At 42.0% G+C, this 27,350-nt stretch overlaps 1 protein-coding gene across 2 annotated transcripts; it reads right to left on the bottom strand.

Moving 5' to 3' along the window:
• Positions 1-681: 681 nt before the first annotated feature.
• vwc2l (von Willebrand factor C domain containing 2 like) lies at positions 682-27,145 on the bottom strand. Of its 2 annotated transcripts, XM_014173732.2 has the most exons (5): positions 25,692-27,145; positions 24,167-24,573; positions 19,598-19,735; positions 14,224-14,353; positions 682-4,649 (listed from the first exon to the last, which is right to left on the bottom strand). In XM_014173732.2, the coding sequence occupies exons 2-5, from the start codon at positions 24,557-24,559 to the stop codon at positions 4,498-4,500; spliced, it is 813 nt and encodes a 270-aa protein (XP_014029207.2). In that variant the 5' UTR covers positions 24,560-24,573; positions 25,692-27,145; the 3' UTR covers positions 682-4,497. The 2 variants fall into 2 exon arrangements, with proteins under 2 accessions (XP_014029207.2, XP_014029209.2); XM_014173734.2 differs by lacking the exon at positions 19,598-19,735.
• Positions 27,146-27,350: the final 205 nt, after the last annotated feature.

A 27,350-nucleotide genomic window follows, 5' to 3' on the forward strand; every position in this document is an offset into this window, starting at 1 on the left:
ACTTTTGACTAGAACCCTATTGTCCCTGGTCAAAAGTAGGCGAAAGGGCACTATACTGTTTAGGGAAGAGGGTGCCATTTGGGACAGAGACAGAGGAAAACCCTTACTCACTTCCTTTGGTAGACCTCAGAAATGTGATTTCTCTGAAATTATGTCCTCTATCCATACATCAATAAAATTGACCAACACCCAAACCAGTATCCTCCTTTTCCTGGGTTAGGCTATGAGCCAGGCACTATCCTCCTAAGAGTTATTTTCTGACCTCTGCATGGTTTGTTTGACTGGTGTTAGTAGGTTGTGGAGAGCTAGCGAGCTACATCCTGTTCTCTTGCTCCCAAATACATGGGGATGTGAAAGAGCATGATGCTTCAGTTGTAAGTCATATGAAATATTGTCCATGTCAGAGGTGAAGAATTAGAAGTAAAATGTTAACCCCTCCCCCTCACGATGTTTCTCTCATTTGTGGTGCAGGGAATTACAGACCCTACGTTTCATTCAGAGGTCATATTTTCAACAAGAAGTTACCTTTCCTACAATAAAGTGGTGAAGAATTGCACTTGTTCAGTATGTGCAATCTGTGCACTCTCAACTTGAGCCTGAGTAGGAGTGTGTTTCCGCCTGGGCGATAGAAGTGCGAAGGAAGAATTAACGAAGGAAAGAAATCGACACACACACCTTGGCTGTATAATAACACTTATTTTTCAGTCTTTAACAAAATAGTTTTTGTCTTCATAAATAATACACAATTTCTTTTCTCCACCTTTGATTTCCAGAACACACATTATACATTTTGAAGGTATTTACAAGTTATTATACACCATGAAGGGCACCAAGGGTTGTTTCATTTCATTTGGAATAAACATCTGGAGTGTTTGGTTAGATGTACCCACTATGTCTTCTAAGCTATGGTGTAGAGGTGGGTGTGTGTTTGTGTGTCTTGGTACTTCCAACCAAACCCTGTCTTTATTTTATTATTATAATTTCTGGCTCTAATTCAATATAACATTAAATTATAACAGTAGGAGTTAATATTTGTATAATCTTTAGGACTAACCCACAGTGCCCATGTAATAATGCAGTTTGATTGTTTAATAAGTATTTTTCTCTCCATATTAGATAGTACTCTGTTGGTTTTCAGGCACACTTTATGTAAGAGTTTCTGTAAAAAAAAAAAAAGCAATAGAACAATCTTTCATAGCGTCCAGCTACAATAAGTCGGTGTCTCATGAAAAGAGCAATGGTATGGTACACCTTTACAGCATGGCTACAGGTGGTGAATGAGCAGTGTTTGGAGTGGGTTGCCAGGCTAGTGAGTGCATGAGCAGTAGGCTAGACTTTCAAGGCCAGACACACAAAAGACCAGACTCTTTTGTGAACAGAAAATGAACAGGGATATTGACTGCTCCCTCAGACGATCTTTTGATACATTTGTTTAACTATTACTCAATAAGGCTAATTCTTCACTCCAGCTGGGGTCTCAGAGATGGATTCAAAATCTACTGCACACTTCAGAATATTTTCCTACCAAACTGGAAGGTCACTTTACAGTTGGACCACTTTGAAAGCTCCCTGTATTAATCCGTTTAAGAATTTGTGTGGTAACTGGTGTTAAAAACATTACGAGACAACTGCCTTATTAACCTTCTTGAATGTGTCCCTCTGCATTACTCTAATAAGACATTCCTTCCATCATTGCATAAATGTTCACGAGACAAACAAAAATGTCAACGTCAATAGAGAGAAAGTATCATAATGAGTGGTTATCAATGTGAGAGGGGTAATTTCAACATGATCTAAGACAGGAGGGTCTGCTCTGCATGAGCTTGAGGGAGGTACTAAGGGATCACAGGTTAGCTGACGCTACAACCCACACTACCCTTCGAGGATCCCTTCCCTATCCCCAGAGCCATATACTGTATGTGCATTGTTATAATGATGATAATAATAAATTGCATTTGTAGAGTGCTTTTCGTTTACAAAAGTAAATCATGAAGCTCTTTACATTGAGAGCAACCATTAAAAGATAAAAGGGCTAAAAAACAGGCGAGAAATTAAAAGATAGCTAGCAGCCTAGTTCTATACAAGATGCACAAAATAATAAAGGAGGACAAAACAATCTATATCCAGTCATAAAAATGAATGACCCACTGAAGTAAAAATCCCAGATATCAGACCTATGATAGACCTAATTAAAAGAGATGACTGATAAAGGTGTCATGGAGTCTCATACAATGTATGGACCTGTAGAGTGATGTGTATTGTCTGTGTAGGTATTCTGTCTTGAGAAATGGAGTCTCTCTTCTCATTATGAATGACTCATTCATCACAAGACAAGGTCGTGATAAAAATGACTTGAGCAACTCTAACCATAATGATGCAATCTAAATTTAAGTCCCCTTCCCTCATTCGTTCATCTTTTGAATTCCCCATCATTCAATAATAAGACTGCAGGCAGCTGAGTAGAACAGAATGTAGTCTACAATACAGTGGCTGCAGTGCAGAAAGAGATATGTTTGGGAGGGTCGGCTCGTTAGGTAATGTATATGTTGGTTGTGTCCCAAATGGGACCCTATTCCCTCTATAGTGCACTAGTTTTGACCAGGGCCCAAAGGAAATGGGATGCCATTTGGGATGTACACTATGTGATATTCTATTCCGCCACCTCTAGTCAGGGGTCTCCTGTGTTCATTTCTGTCTCATTACCAGGAGCTGGAAGGCGTTATTAAGTAGTTCATCCATCAAACAGGAGGAATAGCTTCTAAAAGGTTAACAGGAATGGATTCTCACTGAAACACACACAAAAAGTATCAGTGATGAATTGCATGTGCTTAGTGGGAAATTCGCCTTCGAATTAATGACTAGTATTCATCATTTTAAAAAGAAAGAGAGTGTGTGTTGTGCACGCTACACAGGTTGGAGTGTGATGCTGAAACCAATAGGAATCTATAGGCAATGCATTAGCTCAAACATAATCTATTGTGTAATCTAAAAACGGGAGGATAGGAGTTTTTTTTTTATCTCAGCGAGAGCCTTATTGGCTTAAGTGCTTCTTCTTGGGGTACAATGTATCAATATGTTTTAAGGTGAAAATGAATTACCAGTACTGTGCAAGCTGTGTGTATGGGCCTATGGAGGACGAAAGGGTATGTGTACAAGTATGTGTGTGTGTGTGTGCATATGTGTGAGTGTCTGAGTGGTCCTTTGCTTTGAAGCATCAAGAAGACATATGCAGATTTCCCCTTTGTCTCTCTGAGTTCTTGCCGAGTGTGCTGGGTGCTTGGCTTCTGCCTACAGACGAAAGGCGGGCGGCATACTGCTGAGAGCAGAGAGGCCCGGCCTGAATACTCCTTGATTAAGGGAAATTAAAGCAGGCCGCTGCTTGGCTCGCTAATTGCTTAGATAACAAGTTCAAGCTGTTCGCTCTGAGGAATATTTTTTGTTGGTTTGGGCCATCAGGGAAAACAATAAAGGCAATTAAGCCAAGAGGAATGGCCCCGGTAGTGTATTGATGCTTGAGCAGTTTTTACCCCCTCTGTTATGGGTTGCATGGCTTCTAACTAAAGACCTTATTTCAACTCCTGTAGTAAGTAAAGTTGGTTCCCTTTTCTACTTTTTCCAGTGATTTATCACTTACTAATGTATCGGTTGGATAAATTGGATAAAACTGGCCTCCATTCTCCCCATGCAGAGAAGAGCACCTCAAAGACAGTCTGATCAGTAATATTCTGTGTTGTAAATACTGTAATATGTTTGTGGTTATGCTTTTGCCAGTCCAGATGACACATCAGGAGGCTGACATTGTACGTCATTCATTTCAGTGACCCCATCCCAAAGAGTGAACTTTTCTTATTGACTCATACAGAGATCATACAAGAAGTGAGAAGCCAAGAGCTGTGAGTCATATCCTTGGGTGACCATTGTAAATCATACTGGAGCGGCGTGATGAAGACATCTCACTTATTCGATTTAAACCCCAGACCCATTTTTTTCTAAAAGCGCCATGAATTGTGTGCTTACTGGTTGTCCGGTCATTGTGTCCTGTTAAACCCTCCTAGATCTCATTTTCAAAACACCTGTAAGTGAGTGAGAGCTACAACAAGCTTACAGACTTACAGAAAACAACTGAGCATTTTAACAGTGCCAACGGTTAGGAGGAAATTAGTTCATGAAATATATTGTGTTTATAAGCAGCACAAGCAAGAAGTAATTATCAGAAAATATATATAGTCAGACAGTCAAAACAGGAAAAAAACAGTCTCAATAAAAGTTCCTGCTCTCCTCTGTGTTTAAAGTTGTGGTTGTGGTGGTGTGTTGGTACTGTGTACAAGAGCTTTTCATTTCAGCTAGTTATGCAGTCTCCTAGCCAAAGTTGCCAAGGAATTGGGCTCCTGTCCTGTCCATCATATCATATCAATAACACAAGATGTTGGTTTGCCACAGCAGCAGGCAGGACCACTCCCTGACCGCACATCACCGACACCGTCCCGGCCAGGGTTTCTATGACAACGTCTGGCCATTGAGGCACTCCCGGCGCAGGCACTGTGCTGGCTTCCACCAGTCCCCATTGTGACAGCGGCAGATGGTGCAGTCGTCCACCTTCACTTCAATACCGGCGGGGATGATCGTCGTTCCGGCAAAGCAATTTGGACCTGCCTCATGGGAGGAAAGGACGAGAGCGAGAAGAGAGGGAGGGAGAGAGAAGGAAAAAAGACAAAGAGGGAGGGAGGGTAGAGAAAAGGAGAAATGAGTGTGGTGGTGGTTCTCTCGGGGGGGTTCTGTTAGAAGAGGATGGCAGAGTGATGTGGAGAACCCTGCCTGGGGAGTTTTGAAGTCAGAACCGACGCACAGATCCTTTCACGGGCATGCACCAATGGGCTTGTTTTTGCAACACTAAAGCGCTTTTGTTAGCCTGGCTCTCCCTTGACATAGAACACGTTGCATCCTAATGCACCGCGAGCAGAGGAGGAGAGGAGGCTGGCAGATAGGGCAGGCAGCGGCTTGGTAGCACAGAGAGGGCTGGAGTATACACACACGTGCACATACAAACACATACACACACACACACACACACACACACACACACACACACAGAGAAAGCTGCTTTGAGAGGCAGGAGGGAGATTAATCACTCCTAGTCTGCATGGAAAGGCCGCCTCAGCCTCTGTGGAAAGTCCCTCTTGAACACAGAGCTACAGTCTGCATTTTATGGTCTCCGCTCTCCTTCCTCAAATACAAAGCTAACACCAAGCTATAGTTTGCATAGAAAGGCCTCCTCAGTCTTTCTACAAAGTCTTCTTCAAACACAATGCTCCCCCACATCATTCTTACTGGTCTCTTTTAACTAGAGTTGCAAAGGGAGGGTATATTACTGGAAACTTAAGAAGTTTACCAGTCACCTACCAGAATTTTGGTATCTTTCAAGGATTTTATGTAATCCATCACAAGACATCTAGTGGTGTCACAGGTGTCTGTAATTATCTCTGGCCCTCTGTGGGGCCTTATCACATGTAAAATCTTTGAAAATTAAATAAGATGATTCCATTTTTTTTATGACACAGTTGTAAAACATGATCCTAAATATAAACCATCAACTTAGTGAATACCCTTTGGTGTCGGCATGAAATAACCTTTCTTTTTTTTTACACACCTTTATTTATTTTATTATGTCAACATATATTTGTTGCCAATGTTTTGGTGTCAAACTGGTGGCAGTTGTGAGGAAAAGTCAATAGTTGGAAGAGTTAACTGAAAAAATGTACTGAAAAAAATGACATTGTTGATTAGATGCTTTTTACATTAAATAAGCTAGTTTTGTTGAACCATATGGTCTATCTACTAGAAGCTAATCGACAATATAGACACAGATATAACAACATTCTTAATATACACTGCTCAAAAAAATAAAGGGAACACTTAAACAACACATCCTAGATCTGAATGAAATAAATAATCTTATTAAATACTTTTTTCTTTACATAGTTGAATGTGCTGACAACAAAATCACACAAAAATAATCAATGGAAATCCAATTTATCAACCCATGGAGGTCTGGATTTGGAGTCACACTCAAAATTAAAGTGGAAAACCACACTACAGGCTGATCCAACTTTGATGTAATGTCCTTAAAACAAGTCAAAATGAGGCTCAGTAGTGTGTGTGGCCTCCACGTGCCTGTATGACCTCCCTACAACGCCTGGGCATGCTCCTGATGAGGTGGCGGATGGTCTCCTGAGGGATCTCCTCCCAGACCTGGACTAAAGCATCCGCCAACTCCTGGACAGTCTGTGGTGCAACGTGGCGTTGGTGGATGGAGCGAGACATGATGTCCCAGATGTGCTCAATTGGATTCAGGTCTGGGGAACGGGCGGGCCAGTCCATAGCATCAATGCCTTCCTCTTGCAGGAACTGCTGACACACTCCAGCCACATGAGGTCTAGCATTGTCTTGCATTAGGAGGAACCCAGGGCCAACCGCACCAGCATATGGTCTCACAAGGGGTCTGAGGATCTCATCTCGGTACCTAATGGCAGTCAGGCTACCTCTGGCGAGCACATGGAGGGCTGTGCGGCCCCCCAAAGAAATGCCACCCCACACCATGACTGACCCACCGCCAAACCGGTCATGCTGGAGGATGTTGCAGGCAGCAGAACGTTCTCCACGCCATCTCCAGACTCTGTCACGTCTGTCACGTGCTCAATATGAACCTGCTTTCATCTGTGAAGAGCACAGGGCGCCAGTGGTGAATTTGCCGATCTTGGTGTTCTCTGGCAAATGCCAAACATCCTGCACGGTGTTGGGCTGTAAGCACAACCCCCACCTGTGGACGTCGGGCCCTCATACCACCCTCATGGAGTCTGTTTCTGACCGTTTGAGCAGACACATGCACATTTGTGGCCTGCTGGAGGTCATTTTGCAGGGCTCTGGCAGTGCTCCTCCTGCTCCTCCTTGCACAAAGGCGGAGGTAGCGGTCCTGCTGCTGGGTTGTTGCCCTCCTACGGCCTCCTCCACGTCTCCTGATGTACTGGCCTGTCTCCTGGTAGCGCCTCCATGCTCTGGACACTACACTGACAGACACAGCAAACCTTCTTGCCACAGCTCGCATTGATGTGCCATCCTGGATGAGCTGCACTACCTGAGCCACTTGTGTGGGTTGTAGACTCCGTCTCATGCTACCACTAGAGTGAAAGCACCGCCAGCATTCAAAAGTGACCAAAACATCAGCCAGGAAGCATAGGAACTGAGAAGTGGTCTATGGTCACCACCTGCAGAACCACTCCTTTATTGGGGGTGTCTTGCTTATTGCCTATAATTTCCACCTGTTGTCTATTCCATTTGCACAACAGCATGTGAAATGTATTGTCAATCAGTGTTGCTTCCTAAGTGGACAGTTTGATTTCACAGAAGTGTGATTGACTTGGAGTTACATTGTGTTGTTTAAGTGTTCCCTTTATTTTTTTGAGCAGTATATATGAAAACAATTTTATTTTTATAAGTTACCAAATTTACAATAGATTGCCATAGATTTTCTGTTAATTACCAAAATTACTGTATATTCTGGTAACTTACAGTTGAAGTCGGATGTTTACATACAGTTGAAGTCGGAAGTTTACATACAGTTGAAGTCGGAAGTTTACATACAGTTGAAGTCGGAAGTTTACATACACCTTAGCCAAATACATTTAAACTCAGTTTTTCACAATTCTTGACATTTAATCCTAGTAAAAAGTCCCTGTCTTAGGTCAGTTAGGATCACCACTTTATTTTAAGAAAGTGAAATGTCAGAATAGTAGTAGAGAGAATTATTTATTTCCGCTTTTATTTCTTTCATCACATTCCCAGTGGGGCAGAAGTTTACATACACTCAATTAGTATTTGGTAGCATTGCCTTTAAATTGTTTAACTTGGGTCCAACGTTTCGGGTAGCCTTCCACAAGCTTCCCACAATAGGTTGGGTGCATTTTGGCCCATTCCTCCTAACAGAGCTGGTGTAACTGAGTCAGGTTTGTAGGCCTCCTTACTCGCACACACTTTTTCAGTTCTGCCCACACATTTTCTATAGGATTGAGGTCAGGGCTTTGTGATGGCCACTCCAATACCTTGACTTTGTTGTCCTTAAGCCATTTTGCAACAACTTTGGAAGTATGCTTGGGGTCATTGTCCATTTGGAAGACCCATTTGCGACCACGCTTTAACTTCCTGACTGATGTCTTGAGATGTTGCTTCAATATATCCACATAATTTTCCATCTTCATGATGCCATTTATTTTGTGAAGTGCACCAGTCCCTCCTGCAGCAAAGCACCCCCATGCTTCACGGTTAGGATGGTGTTCTTTGGCTTGCAAGCCTCCCCCTTTTTCCTCCAAACATTATGGCCAAACAGTTTTATTTTTGTTTCATCAGACCAGAGGACATTTCTCCAAAAAGTACGATCTTTCTCCCCATGTGCTTTGCTGTTGTTCTGGGATTGATTTGCACTTTTCGCACCAAAGTACGTTCATCTCTATGAGACAGAACGCGTCTCCTTTCTGAGCGGTATGACGGCTGCGTGGTCCCATGCTGTTTATACTTGCGTACTACTGTTTGTACAGATGAACGTGGTACCTCCAGGCGTTTGGAAATTGCTCCCAAAGATGAACCAGACTTGTGGAGGTCTGCAATTTTTTTGAGGTCTTGGCTGGTTTCTTTAGATATTCCCATGATGTCAAGCAAAGAGGCACTGAGTTTGAAGGTAGGCCTTGAAATACATCCACAAGTACACCTCCAATTGACTCAAATTATGTCAATTAGCCTATCAGAAGCTTCTAAAGCCATGACATAATTTTCTGGAATTTTCCAAGCTGTTTAAAGGCACAGTGAATTTAGTGTATGTAAACTTCTGACCAACTGGAATTGTGATACAGTGAATTATATGTGAAATAATCTGTCTGTAAACAATTGTTGGAAAAATGTATTGTGTCATGCACAAAGTAGATGTCCTAACTGACTTGTCAAAACTATAGTTTGTTAACAAGACATTTTTGGAGTGGTTGAAAAACGAGTTTTAATGACTCCAACCTAAATCCTACTTGTGACAGACTTAACAATGAATGTTTCCCAGTGTGCACATGAGATTTGGTTCTGTGTGCTGATATTAGGAAAGCCTTACAGCCTCTCTAGAAAGTGTTCCTCGAACAGAACTTCCCAGCACACTATAGCCTACCATACACCACACCAACATCTTATTACACCAGCAAATAATCCTGATGAATGATTAAGGCGGAATCCGTTTTTTCTCGAGATTACATTAGTTTTGCGGTTCCCTTTTTCTTCAGATAAGATTTGTGTTCCTTTTATCCCAAGATTTATTTAATATCTATGGAAAAGCTCATTATCTCCAGATTGTGTTTTTGATAATCAGATGGCTTGTGAATGACTTACCCTGCTGCCTTCTATGGGTGCCTTCCAATAAGATCTCCTTTTTCTGAAGTGTGCACTCGTTCACTACTTTACAAAAATCTAAAGGCATTGGATGGGTGGAGGCATGGGTTAATGGGAGTTTCCACCATATTTCGTATACGAGTCATTTCCCTTTAAATCAGTGCAGGGAAGTGAACAAGTGCACACTTTGGGAGGAAGGAGAACAAGTGCACACTTTGGGAGCATGGAGATATATAAACCGGGACGTAGCCAAGGATTCATAGTTTCCACTCCTTTTGCAATCTCATAAATAGCTATTCTACACAACAACCACAGTGATAGATTTTAGTATTCAGGTTTTGTGCTCACAATCTTCAGGAAACAGCACCTTTTTATTCTCATGCTACAGGAGAGCATGCAGGTGGTGGCAGGAATTTTCTGTCTCCAGTTTTAATCATTGAAACGAAGCAATCAGTGGCTCAATTGGTGTGACGGTGACTTTGGAGCCGCTCTTTAAAACAGTCCAACAGAGATCTATAAAACCTTCTAGATTCTGCCTTTCAGTCTAAACCTATTCCGAGGATCGTTTCTAGCAGCAGAACACTTCCACTTACTCTCAGGGAAATGGCTTTACTGATTTGATTTGTGTGACCAGCAAGTTCACAATGACCTTGTCTTTGTCCAAAATGATCAGGTCAAAAGTAGTGCACTATTTAAGGAATGGGTCCCAGACTCTGTCTGTTCAAACCACATAGGATAATATTAGGAGTGATCATATGTAAAAACAATAATAATAATAGACTTCTACACATTATAATAGGATACAAGCCCCACATGAGGGACATGAACCAGCAGAATTCTAAATATGCAATGACAAAACTTCAGTATTTCTCAAAGGTCTAATATTTATTGCATTCAAATATCTTGTCTCCAGGCCTGGGTTGGGCTCAATTTGAAGGCAGTCAATTCAATAATCTAAAAAATGACATTTATTTTCAATGACTCTTCAATAAACTGAAAAGTACTTTTTAAAACTTTTGTGGCTACTATATCTGCTGGACTAAACAAACCTAATGGCATGATCCAATATATAACACACCAAAAACCCTCTAGTCTACTACCTGCTTCCAACACCTTACCCACTCACCATCATCTATGTCCAGAACGAGTCTCCTCTCCTGTAATGATGTCTGCATAAAAAACATTACGCACATTACAACAATTCAACAATCATATTCTACCACCACCTGCTTACAACTCCTTACCCACCTCACCCTCATCTATGCCCAGGAACACTCTCCTGGTCTACTCAGAGATGATAAAAGCCCATCGATTGACCTGTACCTCAATGGACACATCGTGAGTGAACTATTGCCAAGCCCTAACTCCCATTGATCCACCATCCGCCCTTAGTATAGCTGGCATGGTTTACAGACAAACAGGGCAGAGGTTGATGAGAGAAGTGGGCATCGAGCAGCCCTGCCAAGTGTGGTTGTTTACGACTGGAGAGTCACAGCAGGAGGAAAGCACAGGATACTTCCCAAATACACCCTATTCCATTTATAGTGCACTACTTTTGACCAAAGCCCTGTTCAGAAGTAGTGCACTATAAAGAGAATATGGTGGCATTTGGGATACATCCACAAGCAAGGACACAGTCTCCACTGCCTATCACTGCAGAAGATTGACAAGACAAGGCTCTGGGACTTTGGGACTTTGCTCCATTCAAAGCCAATGCTTGTCTGTCAGGGCTGTCAACGGGGATGCATGTTACCTGTCCACAGCTGTCTCTGTGTGTTGTCACATGACTGTCCACCTGGAAGTTACAGTGACAGACAGTTCAGATGAACAGTAAAAGACAAAAGCTTATAAGACTAGCTAATTTCCATGTGTATTTCCCCTGTAAAAGTGAAAAACAACTTTAAGTAGGCTACATTTACATTATTCAGCATGTAAATTCATATTCTATCCCTTTATGATATAGCTAGGTTGTTCAAAGCAAAACGTAACAGACAGTTGCATAATGCTGAGGGTTTCTTCAGCTCCTCAGTTGCCTAAGAAGAAACCTTGAAGAAAGCCTGATGAAGCCCTCTACATGTTAGGGTACTTTAGTTAGCATGTTTCTGCTGATGCATGGAACACTTCATTCTCCATGGTTATGTCTGCATCCCAAACAGCACGCTACCCTCTATATAGTGCACTACTTTGTGTCAGGCGCAGTCCTCTGAGGGTAAGGTGACCAGATTTTGGAAAACATTTTTTTGGGGGGACAGTAGCAGCGCGATAAAAACAATGGTATGGAACTACATTTAACAATACATTTTCGCTATAGTCCTTTCAATGAATTGTGTTAATTATAACACAGAAATGGATTACCCCTCCACAATTTTCTTAATCTAGTCATTGTTTAATCACCCAAATGTGGGTTAGCCTATGTTGTTGGATTCACTTTCTGGCCATGGGCATGGTTGTTCATGCGATAGTTATAATGTATCACTTGGTAAAACGGTCATTGACAGATCATGCAAATGTGATTGTATACACCGTTTGATTATTGAAATATCAGCGACAATTTAACATCAGAGTTGCTTTTTACTTTCTGAGGGCTAATCGGGAACATTTTCAGGGACAGATCGAGCCAGGTACAAGCCACCAAAATAGGGTACTGCCCCTGGAAATCAGGGACGCCTGGTCGCCATATCTGAGGGGTCATATTGAAATGTTTTGTTTGGTTTTCCAGACTTTGGCATAGCTCTGTGAGCATGCAAAACAGTGGGATCAGAAAGTGTGTGTGCGTGTGTGTTCACGTCCGCGTGGACTTCAGAGACTTCCGTGTCCTAACTGTAAGTTGCTCTGGATAAGGACGTGTGCTAAACGGCTAAAATGTTAAGGCAAATATAGGAAATAGGGTGCCATTGAATATGCATACTATCTGTCCAATCTGAGGGAGGCTTTGTAGGCTTGAAGCGAGCCATCATCTCAAGAGCAGGCGAAGTGAAAAGGCTCTCTGTCTCCTGCAAGCTCCTAAAGATGTCCAACTGGAATAGGCTACAATAATGGATCTATCCTCTATCCTCCCACAGTAAACCAGGAATGAGCATTACACTAAATACACACACACACACACACACACACACACACACACACACACACACACACACACACACACACACACACACACACACACACACACACACACTCCAGGCTCAAGAGAATAATCTTGCCAGAGCTGGCCATGGTTTCTTAGGGGGGTGGAGATGGCAGGCAGGCAGGCTCCCTTAAATGCCACCGCCACAAGGGCGTCACCGTATCCTGTCTGTGTGGATTAGTGCTTCCTCCAGCTGCAGGCTCAGTGTGTATGTGTAGCGCGCACGCTCGTGTGTGTGTGTACAGGCATCTTCCTTGTACACCTTCGTTACCCTCTGTCAGAGAGTTTAGCCTATATAGGTCAAACTACGCGACAAAGGAAAATACGCAGTCATTTTAAGGAAGATAATATTTTGATTTCCTCTGAAGTCTAAATTGGGAAATGTATTTATTCATCTATCTATATATTCTTCTATGAGCAATATCCTGAGTGGATACTCTTGTGTGGAATTCCTTGATCAACCATCAGTTCAGTCCCTCGATTGGCTTTTCCTTTGATAGTTAGCCTATACTAGGGAAAAATCAGCATCATGAATTCTGACCAGCAAGATTATACCCTCATAGTGGGTATTTGGCTCAGGTATCAAAATATACATATCAGATGATAATTAAATTATTATGCCATTCCAGCATATAACGCTCATGATCCTTGATTGTCCCAGTTGTCTATTGATCAATCCAGCCCTTGAGGCTAATGAAACCAAATGAGCCACAACCAGACCAGCCAGCTAGGCTCTCTCTCGCTCTCGCTCTCGCTCTCGCTCTCTCTCTGTCTCTCTCTCTCTCTCTCTCACACTCTCTCTCACACTCTCTCTCAGTCTCTTGGATTGGGCTGGCTCAGCCATATCTCCTGCCTTGACTCCTATAACTAGCCAATGAGCCATCGGAATTCTATAATTATAATTTGGGGATTGGTTGCGACTGACAAGGGCATCAGGGCAACATGGAGATAAAGGGCCCTCCAGGGGCCCATTATGAGCATTACACACACACACACACACACACACACACACACACACACACACACACACACACACACACACACACACACTTATGCTCTCTCTGGATGCCCTGTAATCAATGGGCCAATCTGAGCCTGTGTTTTTTCTGCTTAGTGTGTTGTATTTAATTAAAGCAGTTAGTATTGTCCTCATTAGCAGTCAGGCAGCCCCCCAAGGTAACGATTTATATAAAACATAAAACACTGAAAGAGACTGAAGACTGATCATCTTTTCGTTGGTTTCGATGTCATAAAAGTTTAATTATTTCGTAGTGTGTGTGTGTGTGTGTCTGTGCATATATATGGGTTGAGTTTGAAACAGTTACAGGTTTCACGTTTATTTGCGTAATGAATGTGTAATGAATACAATGGAAATGTTACTCTCGTAAAAAACCCTATAAGATCAGCAAGAAATATACAATTACACTAGCCTCGTTCATTATTCTGCGTCAGTCGGGTTTACCAGGCTACATATACACAACAACCAGCAATGCAATCATAAGGTTGATGTACAGAAAGTTTGTGAGTGAAACCGGTGTGTGTGTGTGTGTGTGTGTGTGTGTGTGTGTGTGTGTGTGTGTGTGTGTGTGTGTGTGTGTGTGTGTGTGTGTGTGTGTGTGTGTGTGTGTGTGTGTGTGTGTGTGTGTGTGCCGGAAAGACACAACTGGAAGAGCCCTTACCGTTTTTACAGATGGGACAGCACTGTTCTGGCTCGTAGACTGGGTTGACACACTCTGGGACGGCACAGTCAGAGACCACACAGTGCACCTCGTTATTTGGTTCACAGCGACACCACTCACAAGGCGAAGGCTGGAGGGAGAGAGGGGGAGGGAGAAAATGGAGAGAAAAGAGAGAAAGATATATTTGAATTGCATTTGAAAACCAATCATCTTACCATTGTAACAACATGCTGGCAAGATTACTATTAATATCAAGTTGGTTTCCCTGACAATAAAAAGCCTTGAAAAAATACAAGGTTTATTCGACTGAACATTGAAAAGGTCAACCCAGGGAACACAGTGAGATGTCTGTAGGGTTACTCATTAAAACGAATTTGTAAATCCATTTGAACTCCACTTGAAAAATATTATATGACCAATCACCGTGCCTAAACCACAGTGCTTAGTCTAGTCAACCTTGGGGGGCATTCTAAAAACAGATATTGAATTGGAACATATCAAGCAAGCCACATCAACCGTATCTCCATTGGACTAAGAGAAAACTTAACCCACTTGAAACAGAATGAACTCCCAACAGTTGTTGTCAAGCCATGAATGCATAAGCTGAAAACAGTTAGTTTACCCACTGACCACATTTCAATCATAGTTTGTACTACAGGCCTTTTGTTGTGTAGAGTGTATGCTGTAATGTTGTAAGCTACAGTGAAAGCAATTCACTGGCTCTAGAGAATGACAAAACTATCTTTCATTTGCACATTCACCCACAGCAAATGGTTTCCTTTTAGCAATATTTAAAGTCCCTGCGGCCCCAATGGCCTTTTCTCTGGCCCAACGCCCAAAGTGTGCCAATTAAACACACTTCCATATGTATGAGTCAACATCTCTCTGCCTGCGTCTCAAATGGCTCCCTACTCCCTATATAGTGTACTACTTTTGACCAGATGTCTATGGGCTCCGGTCAAAAGTGGTGCACTATAAAGGGAGTAGGGAGCCATTTGAGATGCAGACAGAGAGATGTGCCTGGCTGGCTGGCTGGCTGGTGCATGTGTGAGTCAGGGTCAATAGGGTAGAGTGATGAGAGAGAGGCGAGCCCTGAGCCCTCTCAGTAGCCAGGGTGTTTAAACTTTGTACATAGTGTAATTGCCAAACTGAGACTGTTCCACACACTAATGATCCCCTGTCTATTCCTTCAAATTGAATTAATAACACTGTTTGGCTTCAGAGCCAAGGGCTTGTGAACTTACCCATGGACATGCTCCCTAATTGTGCTGAGCTCAATGTTAAACAAGAACAAACAAACAAGTTTGTGTCTGAGGGTGAAATGGCAGTCTTTAATTGTCAACTGAAACGGAATGACTTCTACTGAGAAAAACCTCACTGTAATACCACACTATATCCATGTAATTACCACTTTATCCTGTGCTGTAGTGTAAGGTGCTAACCATATTCCTATTGAACCAAATCTTTGGTGAGATTAAATATTGGTTTTGAGTGTGCTGGCCTATTGGGTCACCTGACAGGCAAACCAGTTTACTTTAATACAAATCAAAGACACAATTCATAAAGAATCTGTTCAAAGTTGAACAAACAACTAGAATCACAGTAGCATCCCTGGGATTGAACTGACTACTTTATTGGCTGGGTGCTGGTTAGCATACATAATGCATTCTCAATCACGATTTCATTTGAGAATGCACCTTTTTTTTTTATCAACGTAGATATTGAACCAAATGTAATCTGGTGAGATTAAATCTTGTTTTTTTTCAGTGCACTAGTCTGTGGTCCCCTGATTTAACCAAACAAACCAAGTAAAAATTCACACAGAATTCGCTCAAAGTTGAACAAACAACAACAATCTCAGATACATCCCGGGGATTGAACAGACGTCTGCTTGCAGTACTTTATTGGCTAAATGCTGGTCAGCACACATAAACCATTCTCAATTACGATTCCATCTTAAAATGCAATCTTTATTCGCAGACCAGTCTGACTGCAACATTTCCAACACATGAGAGACATTTAAAGGGCTATGAAATTGTTATACAACTGTAGCATTGAAATATTGATCTTACAGAACCTTTAGATGACGTGAGCTGTCAGACAACTCCAGCATCCTCTGCTTGTAACTAGTAAAACGTAGTTTCATCATACAGACTTTAATGAAACCTGCCATATTCACAGGTTTCGTCCATTTTTCAAACACTACCAGCTTCTTCAACTTGTGATACCTATGATTGACATTTGAATAAGAAACATTTTCATGCAGTTGATCTTTTCACATACCTATAACTTTTTCCCTTTGAAAAATACTGTGAAAACATGTTTCTGAGCACTAGATGTACAGTAAAATGCCTTAAGTGTTCTGTATGTAAATGTATGGATTTATATAGCTGACTGTCCTTTGGGTGAATTTGCTTGATCTGGTGCCAAATCTATGGGGGAAGTTATGAATCTGAAACATGGTAAAAGTTAAAACATTGACAACAAGCCTTCACTGAACTCTATTTAGCATCATATACTCAACATTTAAAAATCATCTTTATGGCACAGATAGAAGATGTAAAATTGCACACTACTCCTGGAGGGACACATTAGATATGGATGGTTGAATCCAACTGTATCTATTATTTATTTAATTTTTCTAAATTGTGTTTCTTCCCTACTGTATTTGTTCATGTGCTGTCAGGGGGTCTCTTACGAAGACTGCAAGATGAATTTATTCAACGGAATCAACCAGAATAATTTCATATTTCTCTGTAATCATGACAAGACAAACGCAATAAATAAAATGTCTTGACTGGTTGCATTGCCATACATTAGATACATCTGAAATGACAGTATATTTAGCCTTAACGGGAATGACCCTTTCCGTACTTATTTTATCTCAATAATACATTGCAGGCAAGTGCACGCGTCCATCAATTCATTTACTGTAACAGGGCTAGAGTGCTTTCAATGAAACCTTGTGTGAGATGTATTGTACTGTGAAGTGAATTCATGCCCTGGTCTGTAAGTACTACAGTAACTCACAAAATAAAGTAGAACACCAAGACCATATTTAGCTGTGCTGAGGGGTGGGTTAGTATGTTTCTGAATCAAACTATATGGTGATTTGTGAGCCAAGGAACTTGAAACTCTCGACCCACTCCACTACAGCCCCGTCAATGTGAATGGGGGCATGTTCGGCACTCCTTTTTCTGTAGTCCACGATCATCTCCTTTGTCTTGCTCACATTGCGGGAGATGTTGTTGTCCTGGCACCACACTGCCAGGTCTCTGACCTCCTCCCTATAGTCTGTCTCATCGTTGCCGGTGAACAGGCCTACCACTGTTGTGTCGTCAGAAAACGTAATGATGGTGTTGGAATCGTGCTGGGCCACCTTAGTCAATAACTCATTTATAAAGTTAGTTATGAAGGGAAGTTTCTCAAACTAGTTCAAAGCTCCAGTTCTCTTTGGCCTACGTTTGTGTCTCGTTTGTGGCTTAATCAGCATTTCAAATTAAAACAATGTTTTTTTTCCTCAGGCAAATTGGAAAGGAAAATCTATTTGAGCAACTCATTTTAGATGCGTTTTAAAGCAAGTTTCCTCTCATAGGTGTCAGTGCTGAGGAGCACAGTCACTAATTACTGTAGGATGTACACTGTGTGGGCGATGGAGGGGGTTTGTGTGTGTGTGCGCCTGCATGCACGTGTGTGGGTGGATGTTCTTTCATATATTAGTTCATTACTTTGTAAAACAAGCCATTTTCAGATGCTGATATATGTTCTGGTTTTCCTGTAATATTTGTGATCGTGAAAGGTAATGTATTTTGTTGTGGAACTTCTACTGCAGTCAGTCACCTCTGAGTCTGATCAGTGTTTAAAAAAAGCTGTTGCAATGCCCTTATACACATGTGAGCAGTTGAAAGAGAGTTGAAAGATCTTCAACCGTCAGAATAGAACCTAAAACGTGCCATTTTGTCAAAATGTATCTTTAGTAAATCACAGCATTTTTTTGTAGAATCGCTGCAGTCACTTCTGTTGTGAGTCTGATGAGTGCTTTCTTATTCAATAGATTTAGGTGTCTCTATTCTGTCTCGTCTGGGTTCCCATGTCATTAGACTGTCTCTAATCTGTCTCGTCTGGGTTCCCATGTCAGTAGACTGTCTCTAATCTGTCTCGTCTGGGTTCCCATGTCAGTAGACTGTCTCTAATCTGTCTCGTCTGGGTTCCCATGTCAGTAGACTGTCTCTAATCTGTCTCGTCTGGGTTCCCATGTCAGTAGACTGTCTCTAATCTGTCTCGTCTGGGTTCCCATGTCAGTAGACTGTCTCTAATCTGTCTCGTCTGGGTTCCCATGTCAGTAGACAGTCTCTAATCTGTCTCGTCTGGGTTCCCATGTCAGTAGACTGTCTCTAATCTGTCTCGTCTGGGTTCCCATGTCAGTAGACTGTCTCTAATCTGTCTCGTCTGGGTTCCCATGTCAGTAGACTGTCTCTAATCTGTCTCGTCTGGGTTCCCATGTCAGTAGACTGTCTCTAATCTGTCTCGTCTGGGTTCCCATGTCATTAGACAGTGTATAATCTGTCTCTCTTGGGTTCCCATGTCATTAGACATTGTCTAATCTGTCTCTATTCGGTTCCCATGTCATTAGACGTGTCTAATCTGTCTCTCTTGGATTCTCATGGCATTAGACTGTGTCTAATCTGTCTCTCTTGGGTTCTCATGGCATTAGACTGTGTCTAATCTGTCTCTCTTGGGTTCCCATGTCAGTAGACTGTGTCTAATCCTTCTTTCTTAGGTTCCCATATTTTAGACTGTGTCTAATCTGTGTCTCTTGGGTTCTCATGTCATTAGACTGTCTCTAATCTGTCTCTCTTGGGTTCCATTGTCATTGGACTGTCTCTAATCTGTCTCTCTTGGGTTCCCATGTCATTAGACTGTGTCTAATCTGTCTCTCTTGGGTTCCCATGTCAGTAGACTGTGTCTAATCCATCTCTCTCATAACAATATGTGTAGTAATGCCTAAGAGCAGAGAGCTACAGAATCTCTACACAGTATTTGCAATAGAAGTAAGAAACTATATTCAAGAGCCTCAACGTTATGCACCAACAAATCAAATCAGTGTGGCTTGTAGGACTTAGGTTGCTTTTTGTGTCTATTTTTGAATCAATGGGGACTCAACAACAAATGTCCTTGAGGTCCTTCACACCCCCTCTGTAACCCTCTCCCCTAAGGATGTCAGTCAGGAGCACGGATGGGATGGGGATTGATCTGAGTTCACATCCCAGCCCTATAGCCTGTTCTGTTCTGTCCTGTTCTGTCACGTCCTGCCAGCCTGGGACATAGATATAGAACAATTGTTTTATCTCTATGGCCTGGGATCTGAACTCACCCTATATCTCCTGGTTCTTGATTGGAGCTGCGCTGCAGAGTCTGGGGCTGAGGCTGGGGGAAGGGCCGGGGGTAGTACAGGCGCGAAGGCGGGAGCCACGACGGGCGGACTGGTCCCTTCCTCGTCGGACGGGGAACCCTGTAGGTGAAACACCTACCGAGGGTGAGTGGCACAACACTCTCATATACTCTAATGTACTCTCTTTTTGATATACTTATACTCTCTCTCTATCTTATATCTATCTTATATACTACAAAACATACATCTAAAATGAAAGTATATTTAGCATCAACGGTGAGTGGCACAACTCTACTGAGAGTGGGCTATAGTATACAACACAGCAGCTCCCCGTCACCAAACTGTCCACCAGACTTAATAAAGTAGCTTCCCTCCAACTACATTACATCTACATAAATAATGGACTACTGCCCAACAGAGACTGACTCAGCATTCTGCAGATGGAAAGATTCACTTTCTGACAAAAGAGGGTCTTTAAGGCTGGAGCATATTTCTTAACAGATTACAGGGCACCATCCATGATCAATCAATGGTCAATCAAGTCATTCGTTATCAATGGGTTTTATTACTGACATGGCATCTATAGAATGTAACTCGGATACACTTGCTATGGGTAATGCACAAATTATTGACATTCCCTCTTCCATCAGTGAATTCATATCTAAGAGAAACATAAGATGTTGGACAAGGTGGTGATATAGTCTAGTCTATGATATTAAATCCTGCCTTTTGGGTGTTAGACATACTGGTCATAAAACCAGTGTTTCTATCATACTCCCTATGGCTGCATGCCTGCTTGTTTAGAAGAGATATCAGAGAGATTTCCAACCTTATAAAGATCTAACCTGCCTTGTGGGTCTTAAAGATGCTGATATCTGTTGGACTCCTTCCCCGACTGCTGTGTTCAGTAAACATGGAGCTCTGCATAAAGCGCCAGGACGAGCGCAAAGGAAATGCAAACCAGTCCTGTTGGTATCCTCTTAATTGGGTCTTTCTTTAGAAACGACTGGCACCCTTTGATTTCTGTTAACTCCGCTGGACACTATGCAGTCCTCGTTTTATACAGTAATTCAAATAGATATAATACTTTCATATGTCTTTCATGCTTTCATAAACAGGCACTTTCATGCTGGACACAACCATGGTTTTATGACTTTAGCTTCCTCAAGTCATCAGATTCCTGTCACGAATCAACAAAACCCACAACAGTGATCTGATCGAAGCTTCGAAGCTGTGGTCAATGGCCATCCTTGCCTATATCAATTATTTATCTAAACTAACTGAAGAGTGGCCATTTTTATTGTTCCAGTCACAGTTTCCCCGCTCTGTTCTGCCTCCATGTGTAATTTCTCTGTTGAGAAAATCGATAGGAACAAATTAATGTTTTTTCAAGAGGCGGGAAATGTCCTTCCCTCTCGCTGGGCCCCGCCACTCAAGGTTAGTGGGGATTGGAGGTTGAGATGCACTATTGATGGACTTGATCTCACATCAAACCAGCAGGCTTTAGACACGCTCTCAGGCCTCTCTCTCTCTCCCTGAGGGGAGCATGGCTGTGCATCCCAATACAGGGATAAGAGGCTTCATTGACGTGCCACTCGTCCGCTCAACACCGATCCACCCAGGCTAAGTCCCAAATGACACCCTATTTCATTTACAGTGCCCTACTTTTGACCAGAGTCCCATGGGCCCTGATCAAAACTAGTGCACTAGAAAGGGAATAGGGTGCCATTTGGGACGCATCCCAGTCACCGATCACAATAGATTAAGTACACAGGTGTAAATGCCTGATCTCTCACAACCTTATTAGCAACACACTGCTGCACTGAAGTCCCCCATACTAATTAGCTAATGCCAGGCCTCTTGCTGGAGATGTAAGAGCATTGTAAGTGATATGGAGCTGTCTAGTATTAGTGGCAAGTGTATCACCTGGGATGAGGAGTCACAGTTTGATTGAATTTAATTGAGTTGGAGAATATGATCAAGGACATTAGGCTAATCAAATAAACTACCTGGCCTTTTTGAGGGATTAGATTTCTTGGAAACAAAATGACAAATAATAAAGTAACAGAAACAGACAACTATGGTCTATGCCCCTCAAACTCAACTCTGGACCTTGAAGCCAGTTCCACTGCTTTTTTTAATCGTTACCCTCTAATCATGGACTGATTTAGTCCTGGGACACCAGGTGGGTGCAATTAATTGTCAGGTAAAACAGAACATCAGCAGGCTCTGGAACTTGTAGGGTAAGAGTTGAATACTCTTGGTCTCTGTGGTGCATTTACCACCAACCTAGACAAACTTGTATACCAAACTTCACAACAATACTTTAGGGGCCATGATTTTCTGTGGAATGGAAATGGAACATTTGGATAATTTGATGTAATGCTAACCATCACACAAGTGGATGATTGGGAACACAGTATGATTTCACAAAAGCGTAAATGTAATCAATGTCATTGGTCACCTCATGCACTAAAATGCTAAATCATCATGGAAACTACTCAAACTATACAATAAAATACAACCACTCGTAGAGCTCAATCATGTGCAATTGTGTTACAGGGTTTTTAGCAGAAGTACTTTAGGTTGGTCTTTATATTACAAACACATTTTCTGTTAATGTAAGTCAAACAAAAGATTTCGAATGAGATCATCTTTGCTTTCTTCTATAAAATGTCCTTAAATTGTTTAGTTTCATTACATTTCTTTACAATATGCAGTAACATAATTATGAGTCCTGTAATTAGTGTTGTATATGTTTTAGTGACGTGGACTGAAACAACTGACATTCAGTCGAGTCATTTCATCATGTTTATTTGGTATGAAGAGGATTCGGGAGGTATCATGCGATTACCCTGATCTTGTAGCTAGTTACTAGAAAATCTCATATTTCACATCACTAAACATTTCACATTGTACAACAACTAACAACTACCCATTACTATTCAGGGCATATCTCTGGTTTTGTTTATGTTTGTCATGTCAGTGCTGCTGTTACAGTATTCAGCTCATCTGTATTCGCCAGGTGGTTCCTCCTATCACTGTGATGGGTCTAAGAAATGCATCTTCTGAGGGAAAAGTTGGCACAATTCCTTCTCATGTTTAGAATGAATGCTGCATTATCCAGCATAGTTGCACTGCTGGGTATAGGCAACAGTTTATGACAGAAAGATTTGTCTGAAAATGTACTTATTCCTGGCCCTTACTTTTTTTTATCTGTAGGGTCAACTGACTCACTCACAGCAGAATAAAAAGAGCAGCACTATAGTATAGGCCCTGTTTATAAGCCAGTAATAAGCTATGCTAATGGTGTTCATCATTGGTCAGTATAGACTAGGACTGTCCACACCAACACAATGCTAACGGTGTTCATCATTGGTCAGTATAGACTAGGACTGTCCACACCAACACAATGCTAACGGTGTTCATCATTGGTCAGTATAGACTAGGACTGTCCACACCAACACAATGCTAACGGTGTTCATCATTGGTCAGTATAGACTAGGACTGTCCACACCAACACAATGCTAACGGTGTTCATTATTGGTCAGTATAGACTAGGACTGTCCACACCAACACAATGCTAACGGTGTTCATCATTGGTCAGTATAGACTAGGACTGTCCACACCAACACAATGCTAATGGTGTTCATCATTGGTCAGTATAGACTAGGACTGTCCACACCAACACAATGCTAACGGTGTTCATCATTGGTCAGTATAGACTAGGACTGTCCACACCAACACAATGATAATGGTGTTCACCATTGGTCAGTATAGACTAGGACTGTCCACACCAACACTAAATGACTCTGACCTCTTCTCCTGCTGTCACCCGACTGACGCATACCCCTCCTACGCTGTGCTACAGCCTCTTCCACCATGTAACGTCCGACTCCAACCGGGGTATGGGTTTCATTCAGTATGGTAGACAAGCCTACTTCAAGCATGATACAATAATACTCAAACCATGGCTCAAAGCGTTTGCCATTGATGAATTTGTTTGCTTGGGGAATCTCCAAGCCCATTGATACAGTGTGAGGTGCCTGTAGTTATTGTGCAGCACATAGTGCCATTGCTAATCAGCCATACCCGTTAAATAGGACAGATGTCAAATAATGCAGTGAGTTAATTATTGTTGCACTGTGACTCTACAAACAGTATATATTAAATGGATTCTCCTACCAGCAGAGACCATTGAGGGGAAACAAAATACCAGTTATAGTTGACCCTCTCCATCTGACATGGCCATGCAAATCTTTAAACTTACTATATTATGAGAGGGCAAACATTACAATCATGTTTTGAGTGGAATGGTTGTTGGGGTTGCAACAATTATGCAGTCAACACTGCTGCATTGTTTTGATCACATTCAATTGTTCTCTCTCAGCTCATTACCTAATTAAGGAAAACGAATTATATGCCTGATTATGATGTGTATTGTGGTACAAATGTAATTGCATCCAAATGTTTAAATTAACATTTAAAATTATTACAAACGATTGATCAATAGACCATGCAAATTAGACAATAAACACAAAACATCCCTACCTTAAATTCCTCCAGGATCTTGTAAGTTTTCCCCCGGTATTCACAAAAGTTTTTAACCTCCTTGCATTCCGGACAACATCCATTGTGCTCCACTTTTGTGCACTTCGGGTGTATCTTGGGGCACTCTGGCTGGTCGCACACCGGCCCGTCCTCGGTGCAAACGCACGGGCAGTTCGAGTGTCCCGGGAAGAAACGTTCCCCCAGTTTGTAAACGAAGCCACTGTCGTCCACGCAAACTTTCCCCCGGTAGTCGTCGAAAATGATGGTGTCGCTGTTGGCAGTTAACTCCGCCTCGTCCGCGGCGTAATCCTCGGGACTGAAGGAGGCTGGTGACACACTGGCGTGGAGGGCGAGGAGGACAACGCAGGTCATTGGAAAGAGAGGGCCCATCATTCGCCGCGGTATTCCTATTGCATTCAAGGAGAGGGTCTAAATTACATTTACTTTACCCTTAACTTTCCATTCACTGTCTGTTCTTGCATGAAGCAAGACAAGGCTGTTTGGGACAGGTGCCAAATAAACATCCTGATGATATCATACAAATGGTGTGGGATATTTTCAATTAGACTTATTCACAACAAGGGACACAATCACAGAGAAGGTTTACAATTTAAGTCGTCTTTGTGTGTGTGCGTGACAGAGAGACAGACATACAGACAGAGAGAGAGAGAGAGAGCGCGAGAGAGAAATAAAGAAATTAAGAGGGACAATATGTGTATTAGAATAAATAAGACCAATAAACAGAAATGGGTAGAAAAAATGTCTTAGGCTAATGTTGGATTCCCAAAAATGAGGTCGCCCATTGCAACGGTAGCGGAAACCTACCAGGTAAAGTATTAGTACAGTTGATAGGCTCGTAGGCTACATTGCAAACGCCGGTGTTTTCTTATAGACTAAAGGCTATGGCATCTTGAACCCAGTGCAGTTCAGAGTGAAAATATAACCTAACCTTATAGGTCTCATGTGCTTTGCTTTCATAAAAATAAAAACAGATTTGGATCTTCAATGTGAATTACATGACCAACAGGTTTCTCCGTGATAATCATTTGAACACCCTTGTCAGTGGGGATTTGATCACCCCCCCATGCTTACTGTTGCTTTTATTTGTTTTTATTTTACTTCAACAGCCTTTACCAAAATAACGACATATTTCCCCAGGCAGTGCTTAATGCGCAATAGGCTTTAGTCCAAACGCTTCGCCCCTCGCCATGGTAGCTAGAAGAACGGAATTCTATATTTGCCTCGAGACTAAACTGAGCTCTCTTCATTATATTCCTTCCTGCCAAGGGAGAGACTCACTGAATCTTAATTGACAGAAAAATTTCTTGACAATATTGTTGTCCTCAAATACCAATCTAAAGTAGGCCTATTTCCTACCATTACATTTATGATATAAAGTGCAGAATGGCAGTATTTTAAGTAAGAGAAAGCTCCAAGAGAAATACGATGTGGAAAAGGAGATGAGGTCTTGCAATGGATTTTACAATAAATGGGAAGGTGGATAAACTGGGCATTACAGACTCACCGCGTTGAAATGCCTGGTTCCACTGGTAGGAGTCGGGATCAACAGAGATCCAAACCGGTAGAACGGATTAAACACAGGACACAACAACTTCCAGATGAACAATTCGATAAAACCACCAGGCTCCAGATAAAAAGATAATCCCCCTTCAGTTGCTATTGTTGTGCGTAAAAGCAGTTAGATACTAGACCATTGTCGGTACCGATGCCTTTGGAGCAGCGCGAGCGATGTGATATGCACACACAAATCGGTCTGATACATGATTATCCCTTATTTCCCAGAGATTAAGATAACAACACCACACTAGGCAGTTCACGTGTGAAAAATAAGACTCGAAAAATGATAATTCCCTCTATTGTTGTCAATAGGCTGATCCTAGACGTCCACGGCAGTGAGATTCATTTCAATCAACTTCCAATTGCTGCAGATCAAAAACACCATTTGGTCTTGTTGCATACATCCAGCAGCGCGTGCATGGCAATGGGAAAGATAATAGACCAGAGATCCGGAAGATTCAACTTTAAGAGGAGAACAAATATCTAAAAGAAACGACATTTACACCTAACATCTCTTTTTCGCGAGGGAAAGTTAAATATTAGCCTAAATATACGTTTTATCTTCCAGACTTTTCCGTGCGCACTCACCGGGAAGAAGTTGAGAACATAGTAACAATCATAGCTTGATGCTCGTTAGTTGAATAAGTTGAGGCGAAAAAGCGCCGAATCAAGTCCTCCGCCTATACGGACAATGTTGTGAAGAGGAGCATGCAGGAACAGCGGCGCTTCTCATGACCCTTGTGAGCAAGACGACGCACTCTACTTCAGGACCACGGACAGCGGAAGAGCGGAACAGCGGCAGACAGCGGTGTCTTCAGCACTGTCGCTGTTCATTCGAGGGTCCCACTGAGCACGTAGAGATTCGAGAGGTTTCCCATCTTGCGTTGCTCCCCAGACCAGGAAGGAAAAGGCAAATAAGGAACTCATCAGAGAACTTGAAGTGGCATTTTATTCTACCGATATGCTCCCAAAATGCACTGAATCAAACGAAATAGCTGGATGGGGTTTGCACTCTCAAATATCACATGGAGCGGATTTAATTAAAACCAGAGAGCACAGTTTCTCTATGTGCAGATGTTATTTCTGATACTGTAGCCTGTGATCTCTATGTTAGATGGGTGATCACACACACATTGCCATTCTTACAGCAAATAACCGAAAAATAGACTTGTAGAGAACGGATCTTGCATAATGTGACATTCTGTTTCTTTCAGAATGGACTACACAGTAATTTCACAGTATTTAAGATCTGCACAATTCCACATAATATCTGCTCTCCGTATGATTGCCCGTAGGGGCCACTGCCTGTCTGCATTCAAAGTCAAAATAAAGATGATTGAGGCAGAACCAAAGATAATACATTATAGATATTCTGGAATTGAATTAAACAGATGCGATCCATCCAAAGAACCCCACTGACCTGCATTTGACTAACGGAGCAGAGTATGCTGTAGCCTACCGGGGCTTGGCTATTATTAGACATGCGATGCATGCATCTCGTGCATATGTCGCGGTGTAACGCCAATTCACCTTATGCTGTCTGAGTCTGACATCGAAAGCGCTGAAATCATTTAACGTTTTAGACCCTATTGAGTCGTAGAGTATT

The sequence above is a fragment of the Salmo salar genome, chromosome ssa25, assembly GCF_905237065.1.
Source record: "Salmo salar chromosome ssa25, Ssal_v3.1, whole genome shotgun sequence".
Lineage (NCBI taxonomy): Eukaryota > Metazoa > Chordata > Actinopteri > Salmoniformes > Salmonidae > Salmo > Salmo salar.